Source organism: Melopsittacus undulatus, chromosome 2 (genome assembly GCF_012275295.1).
Source record: "Melopsittacus undulatus isolate bMelUnd1 chromosome 2, bMelUnd1.mat.Z, whole genome shotgun sequence".
NCBI classification, from domain to species: domain Eukaryota; kingdom Metazoa; phylum Chordata; class Aves; order Psittaciformes; family Psittaculidae; genus Melopsittacus; species Melopsittacus undulatus.
Genome location: NC_047528.1, coordinates 26,449,079 through 26,476,595, shown reverse-complemented (window position 1 = coordinate 26,476,595; position 27,517 = coordinate 26,449,079). Strand labels below are relative to the sequence as shown.

Here is a 27,517-nt window from a genome sequence, read left to right as displayed (position 1 = left end):
GGGTCTTGAGCAACCTGGTCTAGTGGATGGTGTCCCTGCTCATGGCAAGGAGTTGGAACTGGATTATCTTTAAAGGACCTTCCAACAAAAACCATTCCATGGTTGTTGGTACATAGTTTGGACTGCGTGATTTCAAGGAACTCTTACATATTTAGACTGAGTTTCCTGAGTGTTCAGGTGGGGGTGTAATGTGTGCATGCCCACGGGTACATGTGTATATGCACATGCAGATTGTCCTTAGTAACAGGTATTTGCTACAAGCCAGACCTCAAGTCTCTCACTTCCTAGTACCTTGGCTCATAGCTGTGGATTTCTGTCAGTGTTTTTGACTCCTTTTTTTTAGTAGTTCATCTTTTATCTCCACCGTTCTTTTCAGAAATTACTTGTGATGTCTCTCAGGCAGCTTTACGAAGTGAAACAGTTCAGTTTTTCAGATGAAGGTACTCAAAATTAGCAAAAGTATAGATAGCACTGTGGTTGCGAAGAAGGGAGAGTTTACTTTGGTAACAAAATCAAATTAAACCACTCTCAAACACTTTGCATTTCCAAACACTGTTTCACTTGTTTTTTCTTTTCCCTCCCTCAGGAATTCATTTTATCAGAAGATTACAACAAGATGACACTAGTGAAAAGTTACCAGGGTAAGAACCATGATCCGCGTTAATTGGTTTGTGTTATCATTAATTTTTGTTAAATGTTCTTGTAAGGAGTGGGAATGGAGAGGTGAATGGCAGTGATGGATTTTGGTTTTTTGAGTAATGTAAATGATGGTTTAATCAACAGATTTATAATGTGCTTTGTTCTAAGGTTACAAGACTTTTAAAGAGCTGTTTCATGTTCTGTTTTTCCTTTGAAATGTTCTTTTGAAATATCATTCTAGACAAAAAACTGTCCAAAATCTAGGCTGCATTTGGGGAAGAGGAGTATTAATTTTTGATCTTTAGTGATCCAGTGTGTCTAATGAAACATTGTAGGAAACTAACCCATCTTTTAGGGCTGAGGCATTCAGGACTGTAGCTTTTGGGGTTAGTCTAGTTATATTCCAGTAACTGTTGGCTTCAGTAATCTCAGGATTATCAGTGATGCCATAGTAAAAGGTCAAGAAATGCTAATCCATACCTTTTCTAACTGTATTCTGGTATTCACTAATATGATGGTTTAAGAAACCTGGTTAGTTATGCTTGTCAAACCTCTAAAGGACACTCTTATTGGGACAGGTATTCTTACAAAAGTAACTAAAACATGCAACCATTTATTTTTATGTCTCATCTGCTGTTAGACTAGGAGGTGACATGATATTATCTGGTATCATATCACATATGCTAAGCATTATGTTTCTGTATAGAGGCATCTGATATATTGGCTTGAGATTTCTCACATACATTTTAAAATATACATGTACTCATGTATTTTGAGTCTTACACCTTGAAAGGTTGAGAGGATAATTAAATCTCTAAATGGAGTCTCTGGAGATCACTCTGTAACATTTAGATTTTAAGGCATGAAGAGAATCTTGATTTTTGCAGAACACAGCTAACATGCACTGGCCTTTGAGTTTTACTTCAGTTGTTTAATGAATGTCTGTTGTACTGTAAAATTGAGATAGAATGCCTTCATTTTTTTCTTAGCTTGTAAAAGCTGGAGTAGAACATCCAGTGATGATAAAATGTATATGTGAATCTTAAAATATGATTGCTGCAGTCTGATGGTACAAGTCTTTAGTATCCAATTTTGTGATTGCCCCACAATCACCAAAGTTTCACACACTTAGGTTTTATATTTAAGGGTTGTTGCACTGAAAAGTTCTATGACTGTTCTGTCACCCCCTTTGTCATTAGCTCATACATTTGCCTGCTTGGGTTCAATCTTGGAGGCTAATCATAGCTGAGGAAGTGTGAGCTGAAATCTGGATATGCAGAACAACGTATGTATGAGACCAGTTTTCTTGCCAAGCTCCTGAGAGAAAATTTTGATGGGGGGAACATACAGCATATATCTTGGCAGGTTGGCAGAATAGCCATTTGACTGTGGCAGCCCACCCAAGACCTGGGGAGAATTCCTCGTAAAATTAAAAGAAAAGATAAAGGTAAATGAAGGTTGTTCTGGCCTTTTGTTGCAGTGTGCCAGATGTGCTGCTGCTGCAGAACCCTTTGCGTAGGAAGATGCCATGGAGAACCTCCATGGGTTGTCCTGTGGAAGAGCCCCAAGAGTTCAGATGGCATCCCCCAAACACTGGACAGCAGGGGATTCTAATAGGTCCATTAACATCAGAAGAGAGGTGATACAAGTGACCATAGTCCCAGCTGCAGTGGCCTCCTTCCTAGACTGCCCGTCTCAGCATGGAAAAGTTTTTGATAAGCTCTGTTCATTTTGTGTCAGGCTTCTCAGATGATGTGTTATCTGAAAGTTCTTAACTTATTTTGGCACAAGTGAAGCAGTACTGTGCCCAGAATAGAAATTGAATACGGTTTCAGTTGTAGCCCAAACCACAGTGACTGCTGATGGTAAACAGTGTCTGCCTTCGTGCTCTTTAAGCCAGTGTGCATGATGCTCACTGATGATGTGTCCCTCAGGGGCTTGGAGCCCTGTCCCATTTTCCTCCCTTGCTCCCAGAGTTTGATGTTTGGTAATTTCCTTGTTCAAGCTGATGGAAACTGTATTCCCCTAATTTAAAAACTAGTGGCAGTATGCAAGTGATCTAGTTTTGGGAGTGGAAAGAGTGTGGTGATTCCAGGCTGCTGGGATCCCCAGATTCATGTGTGTGTGTGTGTGTGTGTGTCTCACATACCTGTGAAGCTATGGGTGTTGAAGAAACCCTTCCCTCCCTTCAGCAGCCTCAGCTGAAAGCTCTTTTGGGGGAGGAAGGGTAAGCAAAGCCTTATCTTGTACATCCCTTCGACCTCTTGGAATGTACTTATTTCATTAATGTCTACTCCATACTTGCTAGAGAGCACTGTCTCACCATCCATGGGCACCATTTCTAGTAAAAGATACAAGCCCTGCCTTTTAGAAGAAGTTTTAGGAGGAAATTGAGGAGACTTAGGTGGTGGCAGGTATCCCCATAGCCAGTTCAAACCATGAGGAGCCAACACTAGCAGTAGCAGTTGCCATGTGCTGAGAAAACATGCCTGGACAGGCCTTGAACAGTCTGATCTCATCCAGGTTTGCAAGTCCTGCAGAAGTGCATAGGTCCGCCTGTAGCACTCCTGGTATACGCAAGCCCCTGGGGCCTGTATATGAGCCCATCAGATGATTGCAGCAGCATGCATCCCGTTGTGGCCCTTTCTGCAGTGCACCACTCCACAAGCTAATGCAGGTGGAGAGACCAACAGATAGGTAGAGACAAGCATTAGTCACCCATGGGATTACTGAATTTCTTCCTAGAGATATCTGAAGGGTGGAGAGGAGAGAGGATCTGTTTAAGAGCTCAAGTGGCTCCTGGGTGGTCCTATCTGTCTGCCTTGATTACAAACTTGGAGTTAAAAGTGTGTGGAAACAAGAGCCAAAATCAGAGCTCTTATGTGGGCAAGGGTGAAAGCATCAGGGCACAGTTCATGTGTAACACTGTAAACTGGTCTAGCTGCCAGTCGCAATTATGGCAACTTACATAAATGCATCTATTGACTTTTCTCCTCAGGGAATCTCGGTCTAAAAAGCAGCATGGATCAGGAGCAGATGTTGGCTTGTGCAAGCCTTCTATTCTTTGCTGCAACTTGCTCCCCTTCATAGGATTTGAACACAGCTCTCATCTGTGCTGTATATTTGTATAGGGCAGGCAGCTCATACCATCTTCCCATTCCATTCTGAATAATTTCTCTGCATTTCAAATGGAGGTTTCAGGCTGGGTTTTAAGCTTCCAAAGATATTTAATCTTTCTAGTGTGTCAGCTTTTACAGGAACAAATACAAGCACCCTGCTTTGTGTGACACATGTTGCTGGGTCTCAGAACACTAATAAACCAGTAGGGCTGCAGATTGAAGAGTGTGGCATTTGCTGCTAAATTACAGCTGAGAATAATTCTGCATGTATTTCCAGGCACTTGTTTTATTAAAAAGTCATCTCAGTCAGCACTTCACAACCAAGCCCACTGGTCATTCATAAGAAAACCCATCTGTATAAGCCTCGGTTCCCTTGTTTTAATGAAAAGCTTTTGATGGCTTTATTTAGGTAGCAGTAGAGATTTATTCCTTCAGCTGTATTGTTCATCTTATCCAGCTGTGATGGTTTTAGGGATTTCTGTTTTATTGGTTGGTTTGGTGGTTTGTTTGTATTGTTTGTTTGTTTTTTTTTTTACTTTATTTTATTTTATTCCAATTTCCTTTTTAACTGGTTTACATGCAATGCTAAAACTTGCCTTTGATGCAGGGCTGTGCCTGTGCTGTAACTCATCATTCTGCTGGGGTACCACAATCTGCAGCCCAGATCCACCAGACCTCAAAAGAAGTTTAAGTAGAGCCCAGTCTTTTGTACAATGGCAGCTTTGTTGGTGATGATACAATGATGGAAGGAAGACTTGTGCTACTGTAGAAGACACATGACTGCAATAGGCATAGAAGGAATTAAGTCTTCCCTCCACTCTTTTTCATGCAAACACTGAACATGCAGAGCAGGGACCTTACAAGCTTGCATGGTAGCTCATGTCAATGGGATTATCAAACACCAACTTCTTCTATAGGGAAGTGTGAGTGGGTGATTACGGATTTGAGGAGTTGGGTGCATCTGGTATTTGCCATGGTCTTCTGCCCCTATGTTCTTGTTCACAATGCAATTGTATGTCTGTCTGCTTAATTTCCAGCTCATCAAAGCAGGGTCATGATGATTCTGTTTGTCCTGGAGATGGAGTGGGTGTTAAGCACCGGACAAGACAAACACTTCACATGGCACTGTTCGGAGAGCGGCCAGCGCCTGGGAGGGTACCGCACCAGCGCAGGTGCCTGTGGGCTGCAGTATCCTTTGCTGAGCTTTCAGCTTTATTTCTGCTCTTTGGCACTCAAACAATCATTTTCTAGTTGTGCTCAAAACTCTGTGCCCTGTATAGGTTCTGTACTTTGTGAGAGAAACTGTTATTTAAAGCCAATTTTAATAACTGTTCTCCTTGTTCTGTCTCCTTAATATGTGGTGGCATATTTAGGTCTGAGCATTTTTGAGCAAAACAATGGGCAGTCTGCAGCCTTTTGTCGTCTGCTTTTGTAATAAATATGGACAGGGCTTCATTTAAACATGCATTCTTCTAAGAATTGATGGTACCAAAGTAGGTCAGTGTTCAGGTCAGTGTGCCTGTGTGTGCATGGTAAGAATTAAATGACTTTAATATAAAGTAATGAGTACTTGTCCTTCACTCTGGAACAGCCCACTGTGTATTGGGAATTTGGGTTAACTAAAGACTAAATGGCTTCAGAAATGGTACTCAAGTGGCTTTTTCACCTACAGCTGCCCCAGCTGCCTGACAATAAAAGAAATATTAATTCAGCTTTATTGCAAATGAAAGGGAAGTGGAAAAGTATGAGTTCTAAGGCTGAAACCAGGGGTTAGAATAAACAGACTTTTTAGTGCCCCACAGTGTACATGGTATAGAACAGCTAAGGTTGGAAAGGACTTTAAGATCATATAGTTCCAACCCCCTGCCATGGGTAGGGGAAAAAAAGTAGATCTGGATGATGTTGTGCTTTGTAAGCTCATGGAAAGTGAGGTTGAATCATAATTACTGTCTGAACATGGGCTTACTTTATATAATCCAGTCACTCGGCCAATCTAAATGGCATGAAGACTGAACTTAATTTTTAATCAAATGATAAATACTTTTGACAGTGTGATACAGGAATTTGTCATATATTTCTTTAATCTGTTCAGAAAATACACCATTCCAAGTGATTCAGATTTTTGGAGGACACTTTAATTTGGGTGATCAGATGATGCTGGTGGAGGGCAGGTGATGGGAGAATCATTGACAAACATTACAAAAAGTTTGGCAGAGCCAGGAATGTGGGATTTCCCCCAGTGTCCCGTGTGCATAAAATCAGTGCTATAACTCCTCTGCTGATGGGGAAGGGTTACTTCAAAGGCGTTTCACAACAAACCACAAATTGTGTCCTTTGAAATAGTCTCATTTTTTCTCACTCTTTGCTTTACCCAGAGAAACTACATTATTAATATAAAGAGTTATGAGCTGGATGCCTAAAAAGTACACTCTGAATACCTCCTTGAGACTGAAGGACTGTTCACAAAGTTGCCGTATACTTGTATTAAAAGAACGAATGAGTCATGAAAGGAATGCAAAGCTTGTATAAGCAATATTTTTGCCTCAACATTTGTCCACCAGATTTGATGTGGAAACCCGGCACGTGTTTGTAGGTGATCATTCTGGGCAAGTGACCATACTCAAACTAGAGCAAGAGTCCTGCAGCCTTGTTACAACATTTAAGGGACACACAGGTAAGGCCTCAGGAGGAGACCCAGTTTGGTTCTTCATCTGTGCTTATTAGCATCGTGGTGGTTTGACGCTCCTAGGAAACACTAGGATGGCTTTTGTTAGTGCATAGCATTGAAGGAAGATAGACCTTAATTGTCACTACAGCTCAGGGAAGTTTACTGGTAAAAAAGAGAGTAATCATACCTCTGATCAGAAGACTTCTAAGGCAGAAAATATCATAATCAGTAGCTGTTAATTAAAGCAGGGTAAGACTAGAATTAGTTAGGGGCGGGGAGTGGGGGGGAGAAGATGCTTCTCAAATCAAAATAGTGTTGATAGACACTTGCCCAAATGGAATACACACATCTTGGATGTTGCTTGTTTCACTGCTGTGACTGATGATAATCCCACGTTAAAAAAAAAACAACCCTGGGATGTGATCTGCCATCTAACAAGAAAAGGTAGTCATTCCTCAGTATTTTCTTTCCATATCTCTCTCTGATTGAAAGCTAATAGCTCAATCACGAGGTAGCACAAGGTAGTTCAATCTGTGTGCTAGGATAATGTGAAGTTGTCCATAGTATTGCACACTTGCTTCTCTTTTGTAATCTGAGAATGATGGAGATGAAAAGCTGTGAAGTCACACTATGACCATATTTCTGCTACACTATGCTGCTCAGTGGATTCAGCCATGCAGGTGGCAGCATAGCCCTCTGCCCACAGAAGAGCAAAATGGGGCTTCAGCAGGTTTTCAACTGGCAAGCACAGTGGCTGCATTTAGCCTTTGCTAAAGAGACCTGCATTTTAATCACTGCATATATTTTGTTGTCTTTATATATGTGTATATATACATACCTATCTACAGTCCTGTCTTCCACTGAAATGATGGTTGTATGCATCTCCTATTTCAGGTGGTGTCACTGCTCTTTGTTGGGACCCAATACAGCGAGTTTTGTTCTCGGGCAGTTCTGATCATTCCATAATAATGTGGGATATTGGAGGAAGAAAAGGAACAGCCATTGAGCTTCAGGGACATAAGTACGTTCAAAGACCTTCCTCCCGCTTTTGTGGGAGAAAAACTAAAGGCAGAAGCAACACCTGGAAACAAACAGCCCAAAAGCCTTCACAAGCCTCAAGCTTTTATGTGTGACTCCCTGTGGTCCATATGCAACAGGAATAAGTTGCTTATAGTAAGTTTTCCAGCACTGGGCCCACAGGCTGGTTTGAGAGGCTGCAAAGGGTGGTGAAGTAAAGCACAATATCTACAGTCCTGAATGTCCTGAATGTGTTATGCCAGAGCCTGCATCTTTGTTGTAAAGAGGGTACTGAAACGAGAACAGCTGCAGATAATTCTCGGGTTTTAGGTGCTAAGGTCTTTCCTTCCTCTAGAGGGAGCATCAGGCTTGGATAATTAGTCCTTGTTTCCTCCACGCTTGTTCCATGCCACTTTACCTACAGCATGACTTCTATGTGCTTTACCCATAGGAGCCTTCACTATCTCCTCAATACAAAGAGGCTTCATCTTTGCACTTATAGAGCTCATATTTGCATAAGATAGTGAGATGTCTTTGATGAAGAATAGGCCTCTGCTGGGCATTCAGTAGAGATCAGAACAGCTCTAGCTGAAATTGTCTGCTAGCCTTTTAACACTAGCTATGCAACAGGGTTGTTTCAGTGTATAGGGAGTGCATATATGTGGGGCTTGTGTGCAGGCTTAGGTCTGGAGAGAAAAAATCTGATGGTGGCTTTGGTCTAAAAGTTTCTTACATATTCATACGTTTCTTTTGAGAGATGCTTCACTCTACTGAGCAATTTTGATGCCACTGGGATTTCAGAGCACTGCAGAGCCTTTGCTGAAATTTCCTGATCACCCTTGTACCCTACCAGTGGTGCTTGCTAATGCACTGCTGCTAGATTTATTGCTGTGGAAATTAGTTCTCCTAATACAAGACTAGCCTCTGGATCTTAGTCTGTGACATGGCTGTTGGCTGATGTTGTACAGCACAGAGACCTGGTTGCAAAGACAACAGGGACTAAGAAATGTTTCACTTGATGATGCTGCTGCCATCGGCAGAAGGGCACTGTGAAGGCAGGCTGTGCTGTATCAAACTGTTCAATAAACACATTCTCTGTTGGAGGAGCAGCCATATGCACAAGCAAATGCACTAACATTGAAGTCCTTTGAGTAGACAAGATCAGTGGTGGCAGCAAAGGAAATGAAATGTTGTGGTTATTTCCAGTCACTGTACACTCAGTTACTGTCTCTTTGTAGGTGTTTTTTCCATCATAGTGTTGTATGGTCTTTGTTTCCCGGGTTATAAATAGCTTGAGATAAGACCCGGGTTTCTTTCTTTTAAGAAGGACTGAACCCAGCTTTGGGGGTTTAAGCTGAATTATTTCTCCCATATTGCTTTTTCCTTAAAAGAAGAAGCAGAAGCACCTAAATCTTCCACCTTGCCTTGAAAAGGCCTAGGAAAAAAATAGTCATTCCTTTATTATTTTTTGAAGTACTCTTTGCTTGTTAATGCAAAAAGAAAATCTTCAGTAGCTTCTCAGTGCTTCATTCCTACGTGTTGCAGAGATTTACAAAAACAAATTTGTTACTGCCTGACAAAAAAGGTGCCTTACTGGGACTGTGTATATGCATCCAGATGTGCCTTCGGAGAGCAGTTCAGGCTTCCCATTGCAGCTGGGACTTTCCGTCTCAGGAGCAGCCAAAGCAGTTATCAGGACAGTTATCTTTTTGCTTTTGTGGATGCTGCACAGATGAGAAACACTATGGTTTTGGTCCCAGCTAGACAGCAAAGGCTGATTTGCATCCCATGGTGGCTGTGTACAGTGGGGAGGAGGGAACACGTGGACAAACAAGTGGTTTGTACTGGTTTATTGTATATTATACACTTACTTGTGTGCTAGGCATAGCTGGTTGATCAGTAACTGTCTTGTTTCTTTTTCAGTGATAAAGTTCAGTCTCTCTCCTATGCTCACCACACTCGGCAGCTCATCTCCTGTGGTGCAGATGGGGGAATTGTCGTCTGGAACATGGATGTTGAGAGGCAGGAGGTAGGTGCTTGGTTCTTGTCAATGTAGTGTGAAGCAATCTTGGGAGGAAGGGGCCTTTCTAAAATGTGCAACTTTCAATCCGAACAAAATTATTCCAGGCTTTTAAAATGTTTTTTGGACATGCTACAGTTGTTATTACAGCAATTACACTGTGCCTTTGATAATATGGTACAGAGGAAATTGTCTGGCAGAAAATGTGTATGAAGTAGGCTGCTAAATGGCTCTTACCCTTTACATTACTGCTCTGAAAGACAGCCTCTAAGGGGAGGGTATTGTGAGATGTTCGGCTTTGTTTTTCAGCACATCATGAGAAATATTATCAGTTCAGTGGTAAATGGATGGATTGATAATGATTAGGGGGTTTTAAGAAAACATAAGAAAATTCTTCGTCACCTCTGCAACTCAGGCTTTTTCCTATACTTGTTAAAAAGACAGTTAACTAGGGCTTCAATCTCACCTACTACTCGGTCTTGTTTCTTTCTGGTGTAACCATGTAGAATCAGGGTAAGCGACTTTGCTGATCCAGACAGTAGGATTTCACCCACTCCCTCCTAATTCCTTTTGTGCTGTGCAGTTAGTGAATGTAAGTGGGGGCAAATGTGCACTCCAGGTCTTCAGCACTGCTGGAGCAGCCTCCGCTTGGTGATTTCAGAGACCTGACTCAGGAAGGGGGAGAGAAGGAGCACTGTGCTGAGTGAGTCAGGCGTCAGCATGGCAAATCCTGGTGACATGAGTCACAGCAAACCTTTGCCGTGTTCCTGCAGGGGGTAGGAAGGCAACCTGAGTACCTGCAGCAGGTGGGTTTGAACAAGGCTTTTGGCCACATGGGTTACACCAGCTTTGCTGGTTCTCAAGGGGCTTGTCCTCCCTGGGTCATGTGTGACTCCCTTGAGCAAGAAGGAAAGCTAAGTGGAAAATTGGATTTTTAAAGAAACCTACTGAAATAGGCATAGGGAGGAACTGAGCTCCCTTTTTTATGCGAATTAGCATTCCAGTTGGCTGTCTTCAATTGCTAATCTAATGGCCAATTATGTCATCAGCTCCCAAAGTGAAAGGAAAGCAGTGTGGCTACCTCCTTCCCAGCAGGTGTTTCCTTTTTGCTGCAACTCGAACATCCAGAAATACAAACTTTTTATTTATTTGCTGCCTTCGAAAGGCCACAGTAAGGGTAAAGGATTGGCTTGTCACAAACCAGGCAACAATGCTGTGAGAAGGCTGGTTTAAAAAGTGGAAGAGTCATAACATTACCTAACTGAGGGCTTAGCAGCAAGTGCTAATGGGTGCGCTGCTTTCTCTGACTGTGTGTATGTGGGCTTGTTCGTTTTATCAGTAGCACAATAAGGTGCTCATGGTGCTGAACCATCCCCAAAACATGAACCTTTGAGATTTTAATACTGACCTTGGTTTGGGGTCCCGGAGCATTTTGTTCTGGAATTTGGCTTTGGTATTTTTGCACTTGTTTAAGGGTTTTCTCTGTGTGATGCATGCCCAGTACTCACTTTGATGCTATCAGATTTTCTCATATCTCTGAGACTGCCTTAGAGTGAATGAAACTATTTTACCCTTGGTTCTTTATTTTCTTCTCTGTTTTTAAAAAGCTGTAAGGAGACAACATCAGAAAGATGCTAGAATCTGTGTTTCTATTTGACTACAAAGTGGTTACTAGTCACAAGCAAAATGTCTTCACCTGTAATGTTACGTGTAAGAGATGAAAACTGTAACACACAATGTAAATCTGTAGGCATTAAATGGAAAGTCTGCTGTGGGTAGAAAAGACAATTATTTGCCAGCAGAATGAGCTGCCTTTAGAGTAAATGTCAGAAGGTGATGCAGGTGGTTGCTTTATGACTGGGGGTCAAAGCTGTTCTTAGAGCTGAGGGTCTGCAGCAGCCTTACCTTATCTTTGTCTGGATTTTGTATTATTTTAAATTCTTAATCACAACTATGTTTCTTGCCATTTTAAACTGCAGCACATGGGGAGCCAGTGGCTCTGGTAAGACAACTGCAGTTTGCTACTAGGACTTCCTCACAAAGTTTTAAACATTATTTAGTGTTCATTTAATCTCATGGGGTTGGTGGGACTGGTGGGAGTGTGTTGCAGTGGTGCTGAGACAGTGCTGGCAGGGCTTTGATGGTCTGGCTGGGGCTGCCCCACTGAGGGGGCAAGATGGACCCACTTGCCAGCACTGGCTTTGGGATGAGCTCTTGTCCTGGCAGAGCAGAGAAAGGAGCAGAAGTTATCTGCAGGGAAGGAGTATCTTGCTAGGTCAGGTTAGGACAGACAGACTGACAGCTCACCAGCTGGAGAGGGGTCAAGAACCAAAAATCTTCCCAAATCTCGCATCTCCCAGAGGGTTTTATAAACACTGTGGGGAGACACACCGTGTTCCCCAAGCAGCTCAGTGCAAGGCAGGTGTTGGGGGACTCAGATGTAGGGGAGGAGATTGACTCTCCCTTCTATGTACTCCCCTGCCACTTCAGGCATTTCCTGAGCTCTTTCAGAATCCAGCAAGACTTGCTTCCCTGCAGGGTGCCTGGTCTCTGTACTCTGCACAGCAAAGCCTGGCTGCAGGAGAGAGAAGTGCCTTTAATATTTTCTTTCTTTTCTTTAAATCTTCATACCCTCTTAATCCACAATGTGAGTGCAAAACTACGTACCGTGTTAGAAAATAGAAAACCTCTCTTCATTTTTATGTAAAAGTGTGAAAAAGAGCTGGTTTAGTGTTTAGACTTGTTCAGGTGAATCTCATCTTTCTTACCCTTATGTGTGATTTGTATCATAGATACCTCTGACAGCAAGAATGCCTCTTACAGTATTAAAGAAAGAAATACTAAATAAAAAACCCAAACCAAATCAGCATTTCATATACCTTCCACTTCCCTCCACATGAGTTATTGGAAATACCTATTGTCCTCAGATCCCACCAGAGGCAATAGCAGATGGTAAATGCTGTCCAGACAGGACAGAATATTTTTATATGCTTAATTCCAGACTTGGAAAGGTGGGGGAAGCTTGTCTGTTGCTGGGTTATTTTTATGGTCTTATAATCGAACCCTGCTTCATGATTTGGGTGAGAAGTGTTCTTCCTGCATCCTTCACAGATCAGAGCTGAGCCAAAAAAGACATCCCAGGGAACAATTAAAATGGCATCTTGTGAAAATGGGGATTTTTAATCGAGTTTAGTTGGCCACATCACTGCACCCCAACATAATATTTATCCTGTTTTTAGGATCCATTGGAAGATTTTTTGTTTGTTGCTCAATCCCACTTTGTCTTTATGTGTGTGTGTTGCAGACCCCGGAGTGGCTGGATAGTGACTCTTGTCAAAAATGTGACCAGCCTTTCTTCTGGAACTTCAAGCAAATGTGGGACAGTAAGAAAATAGGCCTCAGGCAGGTTTGTATGAGTCCTTCAGTGTGTTAACACGGTGTAATTAGGCTGTTCTGTCATAATAGATAGTGGTAACCTTTTTCCCCTACAGCCTTGAGAACTTGCACCTTATTCTTCTGCTGATGAGGCTTGATTTATGATGCTTCTTTTTTCTCCTTTTTTTCTTCTTTTTTTTCTTATCCAGTCCCTATAATAACCACATATAATAGTCCTTGAGCTGAGTAAATTGGTTTTGGGCCTTCCATGGCTTTAGCCATGTGGGATTTTGCTTATTGTTAGTTGAATGTGTTGTAGAAAGAAATTTGCAGCTGATTTTTGGAGACTGCTGGAACAAAAGCTGTTTTTAATGAGGATGGGTAAACATCTGTAACTGCTCAGGCTTTGTTAGAAAAGGCTTATTGGTCTGCTTGGAACATGCTGCTGCATTTTCCTGCCCAGTAGGAGATGGCTGTGGATTGAAGACTTTTAGGAGAGGGGTGTAAAAATGCTACAATGGATGTTCTCATGAAGCTTGGAGAAGTTGAGAGCCTGGGGCAGAGCTGAGCTGCATCTTCTCTTTATGTAATGTTCATCACAGCAGAGCCTGGCTGTCCTTTGGCTGGTGGGGCAGACTTGTCATCCTACACAGCCAGTGCATGAGAAAATGTGAGGTGTATCAAAATACAGAAATACAAGTGCTTCTGGGGCTGAAAACAGCCAAAAGAGTTGACCAAGGTGATTAGATGGTAGATGTTGATACTTAGAGGCTGGGATGGGACTCCAGAATGACACTGTGCTGATATATCCCTGTCCTACCTCAAACTGGAGATGTTTTAATGTGTCACATGCTGCTGAGTGGTGTTGTCACCCCCATAATCCCCCAAAGTGGCACTTTCAGTGTTGGGGTAATTACAGCTCCCAGCCCTGTGGCAGGTGCCCAGCTGACTGGGGCACGTCTAGGTGCATAGCAGGGCTCTTTGCCCTGTCCTTCTTGTTTCTAGCTGTGCTTACCAAAGGAGGACAGCTTGAACTTCCTTCTTCTGCATTCTACCCTGCTGAAAGCCCCCTGTAACATTGGTCACACTCAATGTAGAAGCCCTGACCCACAGCTACATCCACACATGCCAAGTGGTGGAGGCAAGGATGATTTACTAGGTGGTGTATGGTGTCAACCTGGAGCCTGGGAGAGAGATGGGGTCCACCTAGCTTGGGTAGTGCTTTATCTGCTTTATCCCTGTGTCCATGCTAGTGATCAGCTGCTGTGTGCCAAGCAGGAGGAGCCTGTTTTCCTTCATCTTCCCTGGAAGTCACTTTCTTGTTTGCTGCAGCCTTAGCTGGGTATCGCTGGAGTAAGATAGTAGAGCCAGGAGGACCTGAGCAGTAATAAGGATTTGTGGCTGAAGATGCCTTTCTGTTTGTTGTCTCTTACAGCATCACTGCCGGAAGTGTGGCAAAGCTGTGTGTGGCAAATGCAGCTCCAAGCGCTCCTCCATCCCACTGATGGGGTTTGAGTTTGAAGTGAGAGTCTGTGATAGCTGTCATGAGTCCATAACGGATGAAGAGTAAGTGTGAACACTGGGCTGGCTTGCACTGGAGTAAGGCAAAACTTCTGCCTCCAGGAGCTCCCAGGCAGATGTGGGACTCCAGGACAGAGAAGTGAGGCAGGGCGGTCCCTGGTGATCACCAAACTGGGATAGAGAGCTCTCATGCCAGAAAGGTCTTAAAATGGCACTTAAGGAGAGATTGCTGAATTAATAACTTACAGCAGCATTCAAATATTTATTTCCTCAATAGAGAACATTTTGGGGGAAAATCCTGCAGTCACAGTCTTTGCTGATTCTTTGATTCCTTTCCTCAGACGGGCGCCTACAGCTACTTTCCATGACAGTAAGCACAACATTGTTCACGTACACTTCGATGCAACCAGGGGATGGCTGTTGACTTCGGGGACAGACAAGGTTATTAAGGTAAGAGCAAGGAGGTTGCTCTAGCTCCTGTATTTCATTTCTCCTTCCTCTCCCATGTGGCTGCAGGTATATTCTACCCACTTTCTTCTACCTGTACACTTCTCACTGATGGACTTCTCCCCAGTAAGGACCAACGAGGTCTTGGTCTGTGAAGTTATTGCCTGAAGGAGTTGGGACAGGTGCTCACTGTAGCTTTTCTTCTGGGAAGGCAAACTGTATTTCAACATGGTGAACCTCAGTTTGGGTGGCTGGATAAAGAAAGAGCTAAAATAATGCATAAATTTATAACAAAGCTTGAATAATTAAAAACCTCCAACAATTGCATTGTGTTATGGCTACACTAATCATTCAAGTTAGCAATATAATGTAGGGGTTTGGTTTCTCTTAAGGCCAGCTATGAATCTGGCTTGTAAGAGTAAAACATAGTGACATATAAAATGTGATTTGGTCAACCTCCACCAGTCTGACAGAGTGCTGGAAAACAAACTCAAGCTTCTTCAGACTTGCTTCATCCACCACTAGCCATCAATCAAAACAACACAAAAAAGATTACCTTTTACTGTTATTCACTATGTTATATTTTACTGTATTAACAGCTGTGGGATATGACACCAGTAGTGTCTTGATGATGCATCAGTGGAACTTGAGAGGTGGTATTTACAGAAGAAACAGATATCCTAACCCTAATCATCCTGCAGAAGATAGATAACGCTGGGCACACACAGCAGATGAGAAAGGAACTAACGTGTTTACAAGAATTTTACGTCCTCTGCTTGATCAAGGCTGAGCATTTGCACGAAGACTCTTTCCACTTACTCTCAAAATATACAAGAAGGTATTTTTTTAACTAATGGTTTGTACGATCCGACTTCCATTGTCTTGAGTCTGTTTGGGAAATCCGTGTCTGGTGCAATTTTTAGTTTTATATTTGACTATGTCGAGATACTTGCTGCTTTGTACAGAGGGTTCTTAGGGTGTGTCTTGCCAGGTGTGGGCTTGGTAGCAACATACTGTATAACGCAACCAGCTCTCCCCACAGTGAGTACCTGTTGATTTGGGATGTTCCTGCTCACCAAGCTCTCTGCAGTGGAGGAACTCCAGGCACGGCATTGCATGTTCTCTGGGTGTATCACCAAGGAGCTAATGGACTATTGCAATTCCTGAAAGGGCTCTACCATCTACTTGTCCTAGTGGGAGTCATCCAGAGAGTGTTTCATTGGTTTCTAGTAGCTAAAATCCATCTTTCTGCCTTGTCCCTTGCTGTACAAGTTGCAAAACCAAGGGGCAGGTTGCTTAGCAACTAATTTCTGCAAAACCTGAAATACTTCTCTGGCTCAGAGCATTACAGGGAACACACAGGCCTGCTTGAGTCTGATGAGACTGACAGGCTGATTCAAATTAAATTATTAGCAACACGAACTTTTGGGAGTGTGTGCATGGAGGGGGGCAGGTCTAAAACTGGTCTAGGTCTGAAAAGTCTGGTTTACCTCTACCTCTACCTTGCGCAGCAACATTTCAGCATTTATATCTGTCTGTGTTGTTGAAGATGAATTTGATTCTCCTGTTTTCCATACGGTTAGTCATATTTATTTTTTAAAATGCTGATGTTTTTTATTAATTTCCTCTATAGAGCAGAAACTGATATTGATAAATGATGCCCTTTGTCCTATTGTCATATTTTAAAGTTTCTTTTAAAAATAAAAAGCATTTTAAAACCTGGATTGACCAAAATTACCTTGTTTAGAAGGATGTTATCGAGATGAATAAGCAAAAAAGCTCTTTTTTGCAAAGGGATCTTCTCTGAAGAGTCAACTCTCTCTTCCTTTAATCCATTTCACTTTTCAGCATGCTATTGCTGATGTGCCTTGAAGAAACTGGTGTAGAGAATACAACTGGAGACTAGACCCAGGGCTTTCCTGTATGTCCTATGTAAACAGACCTCATGGTCTGTAGATGCCATGACACAGCACATCAGTGGTGCTCAGTCTTGCCTTATTTTGGACTTTACTTTCTCACTAAGAAATGGGGAGTCCATGATGTTTATCACTATGGAGCACATTGCTACCTAGAGAAGACTGGTATTTTCTCTTGGTTGAAGGTGAAAGAAAATAAAGCTTCTCCTTTGTTCGCCCAGCAGTAATTCACTTTTGAGTCAACAAAAATGTTAACACAATCCATGGCATTAATTGTAGACCAGTGAGCTGCTGCAGTGAAGGGTAACTTTCATGTGTATGTCACAGGACTGCTACATATTTTCAGGGGAAATTCTCTTCTTAAACATCCTGTAAACTGTGCTTAAGCATTTTGCAGTCATATTCTCTGAAATGCTGTCACCTTGGCTTTTGTAGTCATACAGTTTGTTGGTATCCCTCTAGGCAGAATATTTAAAAGAATATTTTCAACTGTAATTCAGACAGCACTAAAAAGATTCTTTTTCCGGCTTGAATGTTAAATGTTTTCTAAGTCCTCCCACTTCCTCTCCTGGAAGCTAGGTGCTTGTTTTCCTTTGGAAGCCTTTTCATTACAACTTCTGCATGTTTTCTGATGTCTGAAGTGTGGTTGACTAATGAAGCTATGCAGGATGAGCAGGTTGCCTGCCAGTTTTTCATTCCAGCTGGAAAAGATGTATGAAACATTACTGGACTATGCTGTGCAGACAGCATCTCTTTTGGTGGTAGAAACATGGGAGTACTGAAGTGAATTGATATCACTATTCAGCACTCTGTTCCTGAAGAGGCACAGCAGCTGCAACACGCCTGGAACTCCAGCATGAATTGTGCTTACACACATGGAGTCAGCAAGCTGAGGGATCTGCCCCTGGGTCAACACCTAGTCCTTCTGAACATGTAACACTTGAACAAAGCTGAGGAACTGACTCCAGAGAAGACTGAATTTGGGAGTGAGGTGTGTTTGGACAGCTCTGCAGTAAACTCTTGGCCACCTCTTCCCCGTTCTTTTCCAAGGTGTCATGGTATCAGTATTACTTTTGGGTGGATGTTGGGTATAAATATCCATTTTGCAAAATTTCCTTGCTGTTCTTTCTGACTAAACTACCTGCAGGGTTATCTGAATTTAAGCTGAGCATCCCCTTATCTCGCAGTCTCAGATCAAACTGTTCTTAACTTAGAAAACTATATAAACTGAAAGTGAGGCTGAGAGGGAAAGGGAAGTTTGTCCCTTTGCTATGACTGTAACAGCTATAATGTAGAGCTATGAAGAGAAAATAGGTGTCTCTTTACCTCCAAAATGAAACAAGAAGGATTTGACTCTGGGAGAGTTAAACCATTTTCCTTCCTGTTCTGTCATGTTAGGGTAACAATTTCAGTTTATTTTGTCTTCTAGAGCCACACAGAAAATGGATCCCTGTTGTCTGGTTCTTTTCCTTTGAGTTACTGAATAACAAATCTCAGCTATTTTTATGAATCGCATTATTGGAGCTGGAAGGGGAGATTCTTTTGGTACAGATGTAAACTATGCAGCAACCCATGCAAACACCCACACACACTCAAGTGAAGCAAAGCCCCCATTCCCTGGGGCTGCTGAAGTGCAGCAGCAGGCTTTCAGTGATATCTCCAGCTGTGCCAAGGGGTGTGCAAAGAAGGCTGGCCTTCCTCTCCTCTTCACTTCAGAAAAAATTACTTTCTCTTCTCTCTTAGCTGCTGTTTGCCTGGGGAAAAAAACAGTATGCGTCAGAGCCATTCCTGGCTTTAAAATGAGCAGTACCTGCAGCACTTAGGCAGGTGATGGAGCAGGCACTGGTCACATACACAGTGCCTGAGCAGCTGACATGAGCCACTTGTGTTCCAGGTGGCTGAAGGAAGATCAACCTGAGCCAAACTTCAGTTTCTTTAAGCTGAAAATACTTAGTAAAGGGAAAAGTATGTGGTAACTGCTTGGAATGACAGCACTGATGATTCTTCCATCTGCAGGAGACTAACATCGTGGTTAGACAGGGCTGAAACAAGATAGTATATAGGGCTAAAAGCCAGGCAGTGTAATAGAGATTAATCCTGAATGGTGACATTATTGTGCTCAGCTGTTAGCACTCTTTACAGTGCAGTCCAGGTGACCTCCCTACCTGGCCCTCTTGAATTTGAGGCCATCACCTGAATGTCAGCACATTGACTCTTATAGCACCAGAAGTGATAACTATGCTTTGCCTGAGAGGGGTTGGCTGATAATAAGGAGGTGGATGTCTGGACACACAAGAAGAATTGTACATGATCCTAAAAAAGTGTAGGAGTGGGAAGTTTGTTTTATGTCAGCTGAGGAAATTGCTGTTAGAGAATGATATGCCACTTTTTTTTCCAACTGTGTCCAGTTCTGGGCCCCCCAATAAAAGAGAGAGGTGAAGCTACTGGAGAGAGTCCAGGAAAGGGCCCCTAAAATGATGAAGGTAGTGGAGCGCATTTTTCAATATACTGTCACTCTTGTCTCATATATATATACATGTACACACACACACACAAAGAGAGAGATATCATTACTTAGTGAATGGGCCAATCCTTATAAAGCTGCTGAATTCATCCAGTCCATGACATTGGACTCCATCTCTTGTAACAGTCTTTCAGAGCAGGAAGAGACGGTATGCAGTGTTGTCTTGTTGCCTGCTGATGAGACTGCAGAACTCATCTGGTAACTGCTGAGCTCGATTGGTTTCATCAAAGTTCATTCTTTGTTGGGATGATGGCCGGAGGGAAGTCAGGGGCAGTCACTGGTGACCTAAAGACATCTAGCTGATGGGCTGTAGAAATGCTACATAGCAGGCAACAGCATACAATTGAGTTCATTGGCTGTTTTCCCCTAAAATCAAATCCCCTTGAGGTACACATCAGACTTCCCCATCTTCCTGCATTACCCAGCAAGTATATCTGGGTCTCTGAGGAAAAGCAATCCCATGAGTGGGTTTGCCTTTACCTGAAGCAGGAATAACCCAGACTGTCTTCCCCAGCAAATTCTTCATGTGCACCACTGGAACTTTATCCTCTTCTACAGTATGTAAAAGTTCTGACTGGCTTGGGCCAGTCCTGTTGGCAGATCCTCTGTTGTTGACCAACCAGGTGGCCTTTGGTAAGTGCATTGCCAGTTGCTCTGCTTCCATTGCTGCAACCACCCCCACAGGGCATTTGCCACCGTCCATGAGTCAGTATAGAGATAAAGTGCAGGCCACTTTTCTTGTTCAGCAATGTCCAAGGCCAGCTGGATGGCTTTCACTTTGGCAAACTGACTCGATTCACCCTCTCCTTCAGCAGCTCCTGCAACTTGTCATCAAGGACTCCATACAGCTGCCTTCCAACTCCAATGCTTTCTCACAGTACAGCAGGACCCATCAGCAAACAAGGCATACTACTTTTCACTTTCTGACAGTTTATTATAATGGTGGCCTCTGCAGTACACCTCACCTCCTCCTCTGGTGACATTCCAAAATCTTTGCTCTCTGGCCTGTCCGTGATGACTTCCAGAATGCCTGGACGACTGGGATTTCCTATTTGAGCTCGTTGTGTAATTAATGCAGCCCCTTTACTCCATGTAGCATCAGTCACATGATGTGTAGAGGAGACCCTGCCTTTGTACATCCAGCCCAGCACAGGCAGCCAGGGAGCCAGGTGGAGCTGTGCTTCAGTGCCAGTCTTTTCCGAAGCAGCTTGAACTCCTTCATAGGCTGCCAGCACCTCTTGTTCAGTTGGAGTATAGCTGGCCTCAGATCCTCTGTATCCCTGACTCCAAAAGCTGAGAGGTCGACCTCGAGTCTCCCCTGGAGCTTTTTGCCAGAGGCTCCAGGCAGGACCATTCTCCCCAGCTGCGGTGTACAGTACAAGTTTTACATCTGGCCCAGTCCGGACTAGTCAGAGGCTTACTGCGTGAACTATCTCACCTTTAATTTGCTCAAAGGCTTGTTGTTGCTCAGGGCCCCATTTAAAATCATTCTTTTTCCAAGTCACATGATAGAGAGGGCTTACAATCGAACTTTAATTTGGGATGTGCATTCTCCAGAACCCCACAGCACCCAAGAAAGCTTGTGTTTCTTTCTTATTAGTTGGTGGAGACATTGCTGTTATCTTGTTGATCACATCTGTGGGGATCTGGTGACGTCCATCTTGCCATTTTATTCCCAAAAGTTGACTCTCCTGTGCAGGTCCCTTGACCTTACTCCGTTTTATGGCAAAACCAGCTTTCAGCAGGATTTGGATTATTTTCCTCTCTTTCTCAAAAACTTCTTCCTTTGTATCACCCCACATGATAATGTCATCAATGTATTGCAGGTGTTTTGGAGCTTGCCCCTGTTCCAGTGCAGTCTGGATCAGTCCATGGAAGATTGTAGGGCTATGTTTCCACCCCTGTGCAGTCGGTTCCAAGTATATTGGACACCCCTCCAAGTAAAAGCAAAATGGGGCCTGCACTCTGCTGCCAGAGGAATTGAGAAAAATGCATTGGCAATATCAGTCATGGCATACCACTTGGCTGCCTTTGACTTTAATTTATACTGAAGTTCTAGCATGTCCAGCACGGCAGCACTCTGGTGGTGTGACTTCATTCAGGCCACGATAGTCTACTGTTAGTCTCCACTCTCCGCTAGACTTTTGCACTGGCCATATGGGGCTGTTAAAGGGTGGGTGGGTCCTATTAACTACTCCTTGACTCTCCAGTTTACAGATCAGTTTATGGATGGGAATCAGGGAGTCTCGGTTGGTGCGATATTGCCGCCCCTGCACTGTTGTGGTCACAATTGGCACTTGTTGTTTTTGGACCTTCAGCAGCCCCACAACAGGAGGATCCTCTGAGAGACCTGGCAAGGTGGACATAATGCTCAATCTCCTCCGTCTCCAAAACAGCAATACCAAAAGCCCATCGGTACCCTTTTGTGCCTTTGAAGTACCCTCTCCTGAGGTAGTCTATGCCAAGGATGCATGGAGCCTCTGGACCAGTCACAATGGAGTGCTTTTGCCACTTCCACTCAGGCTTATTTCAGCCTCCAGTACAGCCAACTCTCTGGATCCTTCTGTCACTACAGAAATATAAATGGGTTCCATCCCTTGACAGCTTGATGGCATCAGGGTACACTGTGCACCAGCATCTACTAGAGCCTTATACTTCTGTGGGACTGATGTGCCAGGCCAACTGATCCACAGAGTCCAGTAAACCGATTGTCCCTTACCTCCACTTGGCTGGAGGCAGGACCCCTCTCGTTGTAATCCCAACATTAGTCACTTACATCTGATAGGGATTAGTCTTTATCACAGGAGCTGAGGTAAAATCAGCTCTTCCACTCCATCTGGGCACCTGCTCACCAGAGACTGAAGCAGCAGCTTTCATGAAATGATCATCCTTGACCATAGAAGAAAAGTAAAATGATTTAAGCAATCACTTGGAGCTGTGTGGCAGAGCTGCATTCGCATCATGCTTCAGGTGAGCACTTTCTCTTGTGAATCTGGAAGTTATGCAGGCAAGCTTTCCTGTCCCTGGTGCAGAACAGTGAGAGAGCATCACTGCTCAGGAGGGATAGGAAGGCCAGGAGAGGTGGAGGAGTTGCACTCTGTGCAAGGGAGAAGTTGGACTTCCCAGCCCTGACTCCCAGCAGTGATGCATTTGAGAGGCTGATGGTGAGGAGCTGGGGAATGGAAAATAAAGAAATTGCCCTTGTGGGTGTCTGCTGGCAATCACTACTTAGCAGGGTCTCCTGGGCATTAACCTCTGGGGACTTAGGGGGCTGTGGGAGCTGCTCACTTTTAAAGAACCACCTTTTGAAAGCACAGGAGCAGCAATCCCATCGTATCAATGGGATTCAAGCTGGTGTGGGAGAAGAGCAGCCTGGAAATCCTCCTGGAACTGGGCTGGAAAAGAAATTGTATCCCAGAAACTGTATGCTCCCTAGAAGCAAGGTCAAGCTTCCCAGCAAGACTACTGAGCTGCGGCTCACACATGGAGGGAGACATCACGAAAGGCCAAAGCTCAGCTAGAGATGAAACTGCTCAGTGTTCCGTCAGACAACAACGAAAGGCTTTTTGAAGCATGCTACTAACAAGCAGAGGCCTAATGCAAGTCTCGGACAGATACTTTATGAAGATGGGAAGTAAAAACTGGGGATGAAGAAAAGACAGAGGCATTTAATCCTTTTGCTTTGCCTCAGTCTTCAGTGTGCATGGTAGACCTGGGGCTCCCTGCTCCGGTGAGTCAGAAGACCATGGCTACAGGAGCCATGACTTGGGGGACACTGCAGCGTACGGCAGCAGTCCTTGGGGTTGGGGCTGCACATGGGCATAGTGGGGAGAGCCCCACAGTGCCCTGCCCCACCTGGGCCCCGGGTTCTAGAAATGAGGTCTCCATGGTGTTCCGTTCTAACCGTTGCTGGCCTGGCAACGGCCTCAGTGCCTGCAGAGACGGTGCTGTGTGTAGCAGCACCAGCAGCACTAGGGGTGCTTTTCTACTGGGGAGGAGCACTCGTTTCTCGAGCTTCAGAAGCTTTGTATTTACGGGTCTTCTCGCGGCCCTGTGAGGATGGGCCAGTGGCTCTGCTGCTGCGGGTCCAGGTGGGTTCCCCCACGGCTCAGGGATGCGCCGGCACAGCCGCGCCGCACAGCAGCCGCCTTGCTCATGCCAGTGCCATCTGCCCTGCAGGGATGACCCTGGCCCCAAGCAGCAGTGCACACCTGACCAGGCATCACCCGAGCCGCTGCTGCGGGAGCGTGTGCGGGTGAGCCAGGGCCATGGCCAGGGGAAGAAGAGGGACCTCCTCCTCTTCAAGGACAGCGTGGTCATCGCCAAGACCAAGTAAGACTGGCAGAGCCCAGCTGCCTTTCCTCCCAAGCTGTGGCCCTGGCACCAGGGCACCAGAGCAGGGACAGCCAAGGAGCAGCCCCAGGCCCCCGGCATCCTGCTGCTGGATGCACCCATAGCTGTGCCTGTGGCTGGCGGGCACTAGAGGGGAGCCAGCAGGCTCAGCCACCTCCAGCTCACTCCCTGCTGCTCCTTTCTGCAGACGTGGCAGCACCTCGAGCCCGCTGCTCTGCCTGGCCCTGGGTGTGCTCCAGGTGCTGAGCGGCGGGAAGGGCTCAGCTGGGGATGCCACTGAGGATGAGGAGGAGGGGAAGGCCCTCAGATCTCTCGTGTTCCTCTGGCCGTGCAGATCCTGTGTCGTCACCTTCTGGTGAGTCCCGGTGCAACGTCCCAGCAGATGGGTGGGCAGCACCCATGGCCATGGGGCATCGTCTGCTGGTGCACAGCGGGCACTCAGGCTGTTTCTCCTCTCTTTCGGCAGCTCTCGGGCAGTGAAGGAGCTCTGGCTCAGCGCCCTCCTTGGGTAAGCCCTGCCTGGCACTGAAGCACGGGGCAGCCTGTGCTCCCACCATGGGGGGATGCTCCACGTGTGACACACAAATGACAAGGAAACACCTCTGCTGGGCTTGGCGGAGATGCCCCAGAGATTGCAAGCAGAGGTGTTCCCACAGCTGCAGGCAGAGCTGTCCCCAGTGCTGAGCAGCCACAGATGCTGGAGCTGCTTCATCCAGCTGTGTCAATCCCACTCCTGCCCAGCCCCATCCTCACCACTCCCACTGCTCCCACTCCACTGCCGATGGGCACCAGCCATTTCGGGCAGCATGGAAGCATTGCCCAGGCTGGCAGCAGGGGGAAGAGCCGGCTTGAGTCTCACTCAGCTCTTTCTCTGCCCCTTCCCTGTGCACAGACCACTGGAAGGAGTGCTGGGAGCCCGAGTGACACAGCTGCCATCCATCAGGCTCGTGCTGAAGGAGCTGAGGGGCCGCAATGCTGTGAGTGTCCCTCCTGCCTCTGCTCTGCCCCCAGGGGCTGCTCCAGCCCAGCATCAGTTGCATCGCTCCTCACCTTCTGCTCTTTTCCCCTTGCCCAGACGACGACACTGGATGCCAACAGCCTGGAGAAGCTGCTCCAGCGCCAGGCTCAGGTCAGGGTCACTTGAGGAGCGATCTCTCCATCCCCACCTCTCCTCATACACGGGCAGGGGCTGACGCAGCTCTCTGGGGAGCCGTTCTGCCGAGGGGCTGCTTGGTGAGTGCAGCCCATTTCTTGCAGGCTTGTGCCAAGCAGCTGCCACCTCCCGTCTCTTGCGGTGGTGACGGCGGACGTGGCCACGTGGATGGTGAGTTTAGAGAGGACAGGGGCAGGATGTCCCTTCTCTCCTGCTCTTGCAGGCAGGCAATGCCTGCTGCAATGGGGCTGCCGATGCCCTTCCCACGGGGCACATCCATCCCCATCGCTTTTTGCTCTGGTTCCCTTGGCAGCAGTCAGGTCCCGTGGGAGCAGGATGAGGCTGCCCTGGCCATTTGCACGGCCAGAGACCTCAGCTGCACCAGAGGCGCCGGGGCCATCAGGCTCTGCTCGCACGGGAGCTCTCTTTGGCCGCTCCCTGGGAGACCTGTGCAGCCAGGACAGCATGCTGCCCCAGCCCATTCAGGTAAGCAGCCTGGCCAAGGGCTCCACATCCAATCCCATCCCACCCCATCCATCTCATCTCATCCTATCCCTTCCCATCCCATCCCATCCCATCCCGCTGGCTCCTCCAGAGAGGGGCTGTGCCAAACACCTACCTCAGGGCCTGTCTGCAGCCTGGCATCTCTCCTCCTCTGTGCCCTCAGGACCTGCTGGCTCTGCTCAAGGAGCATGGGCCATCCACAGAGGGGATCTTCTGGCTGGCAGCCAGCCAGCGTGCCACCCGCGAGGTCAGGGAGGCCCTCGATAGCGGGGTGGAGGTCCACCTCAAAAGCCAGCCTGTGCTGCTGCTGGCTGTCCTCTTGAAGGTGAGCCCTGCTGACCTGGAGCCCAGCAGCTCCCGGCTCTCTTGGTGCTGATGGGCACCTGTGGGAGCACAAGCAGAAACCCAGCTGCCTGCTCCTGAGCCAGAGGGCTGGGGATGCTGCGGGTGCTCCTGGGGTCCAGCGGCCAAAGCCTCACGTGCAGCCCTTGGCACTGCAGGACCTCCTCCGGAAGATCCCCTCCAAGCTCCTCGATGGGCAGCACTACGAGGAGTGGATGAGCACCATGCAGAAGACCAGCAGGCAGGAGAGGCTGGCAGCACTGAGAGAGTGAGTGTGGCAGCAACCTGCAGAGACCGGCACAGGCTGGGACTCACCTGCAAAGCAGTGGGCTGCCTGAAATAGCCGCGGTTTCTGCAAGCCACCTCTCACTTCTGTGGTGTTGTGGTCTGGGGGAAAAGGGCACAGGAAAGCATTTCTCCCCATGGAGCACTTCCCACAGGCACTGGGGCTTGCTCCAACAGGGGCCTCTTTGAGAAAGGCAGGGATGGAGAGAGGTGGCCGTATCTCAGCAAAGGCGCTCCCTCTGCTGTGGAGCAGGAGGTTGCCTTGGGTGAGATGAGCCCGGGAGACCTGTGTTGTCGACACCGACTTCATTCACGTTGTGCTCCTGTTCCTTCAGGGTGGCCAGCAGGTTACCGGCTGCCAACGTGCTCCTGCTGCAGCAGTTGCTGTCTCTGCTCGGCAGCATCTGCAGGAACGCGGCCGTGAGCAAGATGACAGCTGGGAACCTGGCCATCTGCGTGGGGCCAGACCTCCTTAGCCCACCCGGCGAGCTGCCCCTGGATGTGCTGGCGCACGAGACGGGCAAGGTACGCTGCGTTCACCGCCAGGCTACAGCCTCCCCAGCCCAGCCCAGCTGTGCTGTTCGCAGGCCTCTGCCTGCCTCCTCCCGTCAGCAAAGCTGTGCGGCAGCAGCCGGCAAGAGCAGCCCCACGGCTGCGCCTTCCTGCACAGAACCGTGGGTCAGGCCGCGAAAGGCTGTTTGAGCCCTTCTCAGTCCCCGCGCTGAAAGCAGCGCTTTGCTGTGCGCAGGTGACGCAGCTCGTGCAGTTCCTGATCGAGCAGCAGGAGGAGCTCCTTGGGGAGGAGGTGTCCGGGCTGGCCAGCGGCGGGGACGAGGAGGCACCAGCCCCGCCAGCAGAGGCAGAAACAGCAGAGGTTTGTGAAGTGCACAAAGAGTATGGCTACAAAAGCCTTCCCCCTCAGAAGGTGGGGCTGCTGCCGCAGGGACAAGCACCGGGCAGCCGCCAGCCTGCAGCTCTGCCAAAGCGCAAAGCAAGGCGGATGCAGGTCGGGCATCCCGCTTCGTGCGGTGATCCCACAGCTGGCTCAGCTGAGCTGAGCAGCGCCATCCAAGGGCTGTGCCTTTCAGAGCTGAGGCAGCGACTGGGCAGGGAGGTCCTTGCCCCCTGCTAACTTACACATTTCCATTGCAGGTGCCTCCTGTCGCTGCTGAAAGCGGGCAACGCAACAGCTTTTGCGGGAAGAAAAGGTAAAACTACCTAGTTCTGCTTGCTTCAAGGTAATCATGGCTTCAGCTGTCTAACAATACTGTTGGATGGAAAGGTTGCCAGGCTGTGCAAGAGGGAGCAGAAAGCGGCCAGCAGCCTCTGAAGAGGGGAGTGATGGGCCACCGTCTACAAAGAAGAGCAGGTTGTCCACCGAGCCCTTTTCAGGGATGGGCAACTGAAAGCAGGGCAAGAAGAAGGCAGAGTGCCGATACGTAGCAGACCCTCTTTTCCATCTTTCTGACTTCTGAGTGTAGGAAATATTCCTGAGGTGCACAGGATGGTCCTAGAAAGGAGGCATGCACATGTCCTCGGGGGAACATGTATCTCAGCAGAAGCATACCACTGTAGCATTGGTGGGTTTCATTTTGCCCTTGTAGAAGCTGAGTTTGTGTAAGTCTGCTTTAGTA

At 46.5% G+C, this 27,517-nt stretch overlaps 1 protein-coding gene across 2 annotated transcripts in view; it reads left to right on the top strand.

The window, feature by feature from the left end:
* Window positions 1-16,528, top strand: part of WDFY2 (WD repeat and FYVE domain containing 2) — a 64,729-nt gene extending 48,201 nt beyond the window's left edge. For both annotated transcript variants that reach the window (XM_005147648.3, XM_031047749.2), the window contains exons 4-12: window positions 587-641; window positions 4,796-4,946; window positions 6,320-6,432; window positions 7,321-7,447; window positions 9,367-9,472; window positions 12,768-12,869; window positions 14,274-14,404; window positions 14,701-14,809; window positions 15,406-16,528. In XM_005147648.3, the coding sequence (XP_005147705.1) occupies window positions 587-641; window positions 4,796-4,946; window positions 6,320-6,432; window positions 7,321-7,447; window positions 9,367-9,472; window positions 12,768-12,869; window positions 14,274-14,404; window positions 14,701-14,809; window positions 15,406-15,435 (924 nt within the window). In that variant the 3' untranslated portion in view covers window positions 15,436-16,528. The remainder of the gene's footprint in view (window positions 1-586; window positions 642-4,795; window positions 4,947-6,319; window positions 6,433-7,320; window positions 7,448-9,366; window positions 9,473-12,767; window positions 12,870-14,273; window positions 14,405-14,700; window positions 14,810-15,405) is intronic.
* Window positions 16,529-27,517: the final 10,989 nt, after the last annotated feature.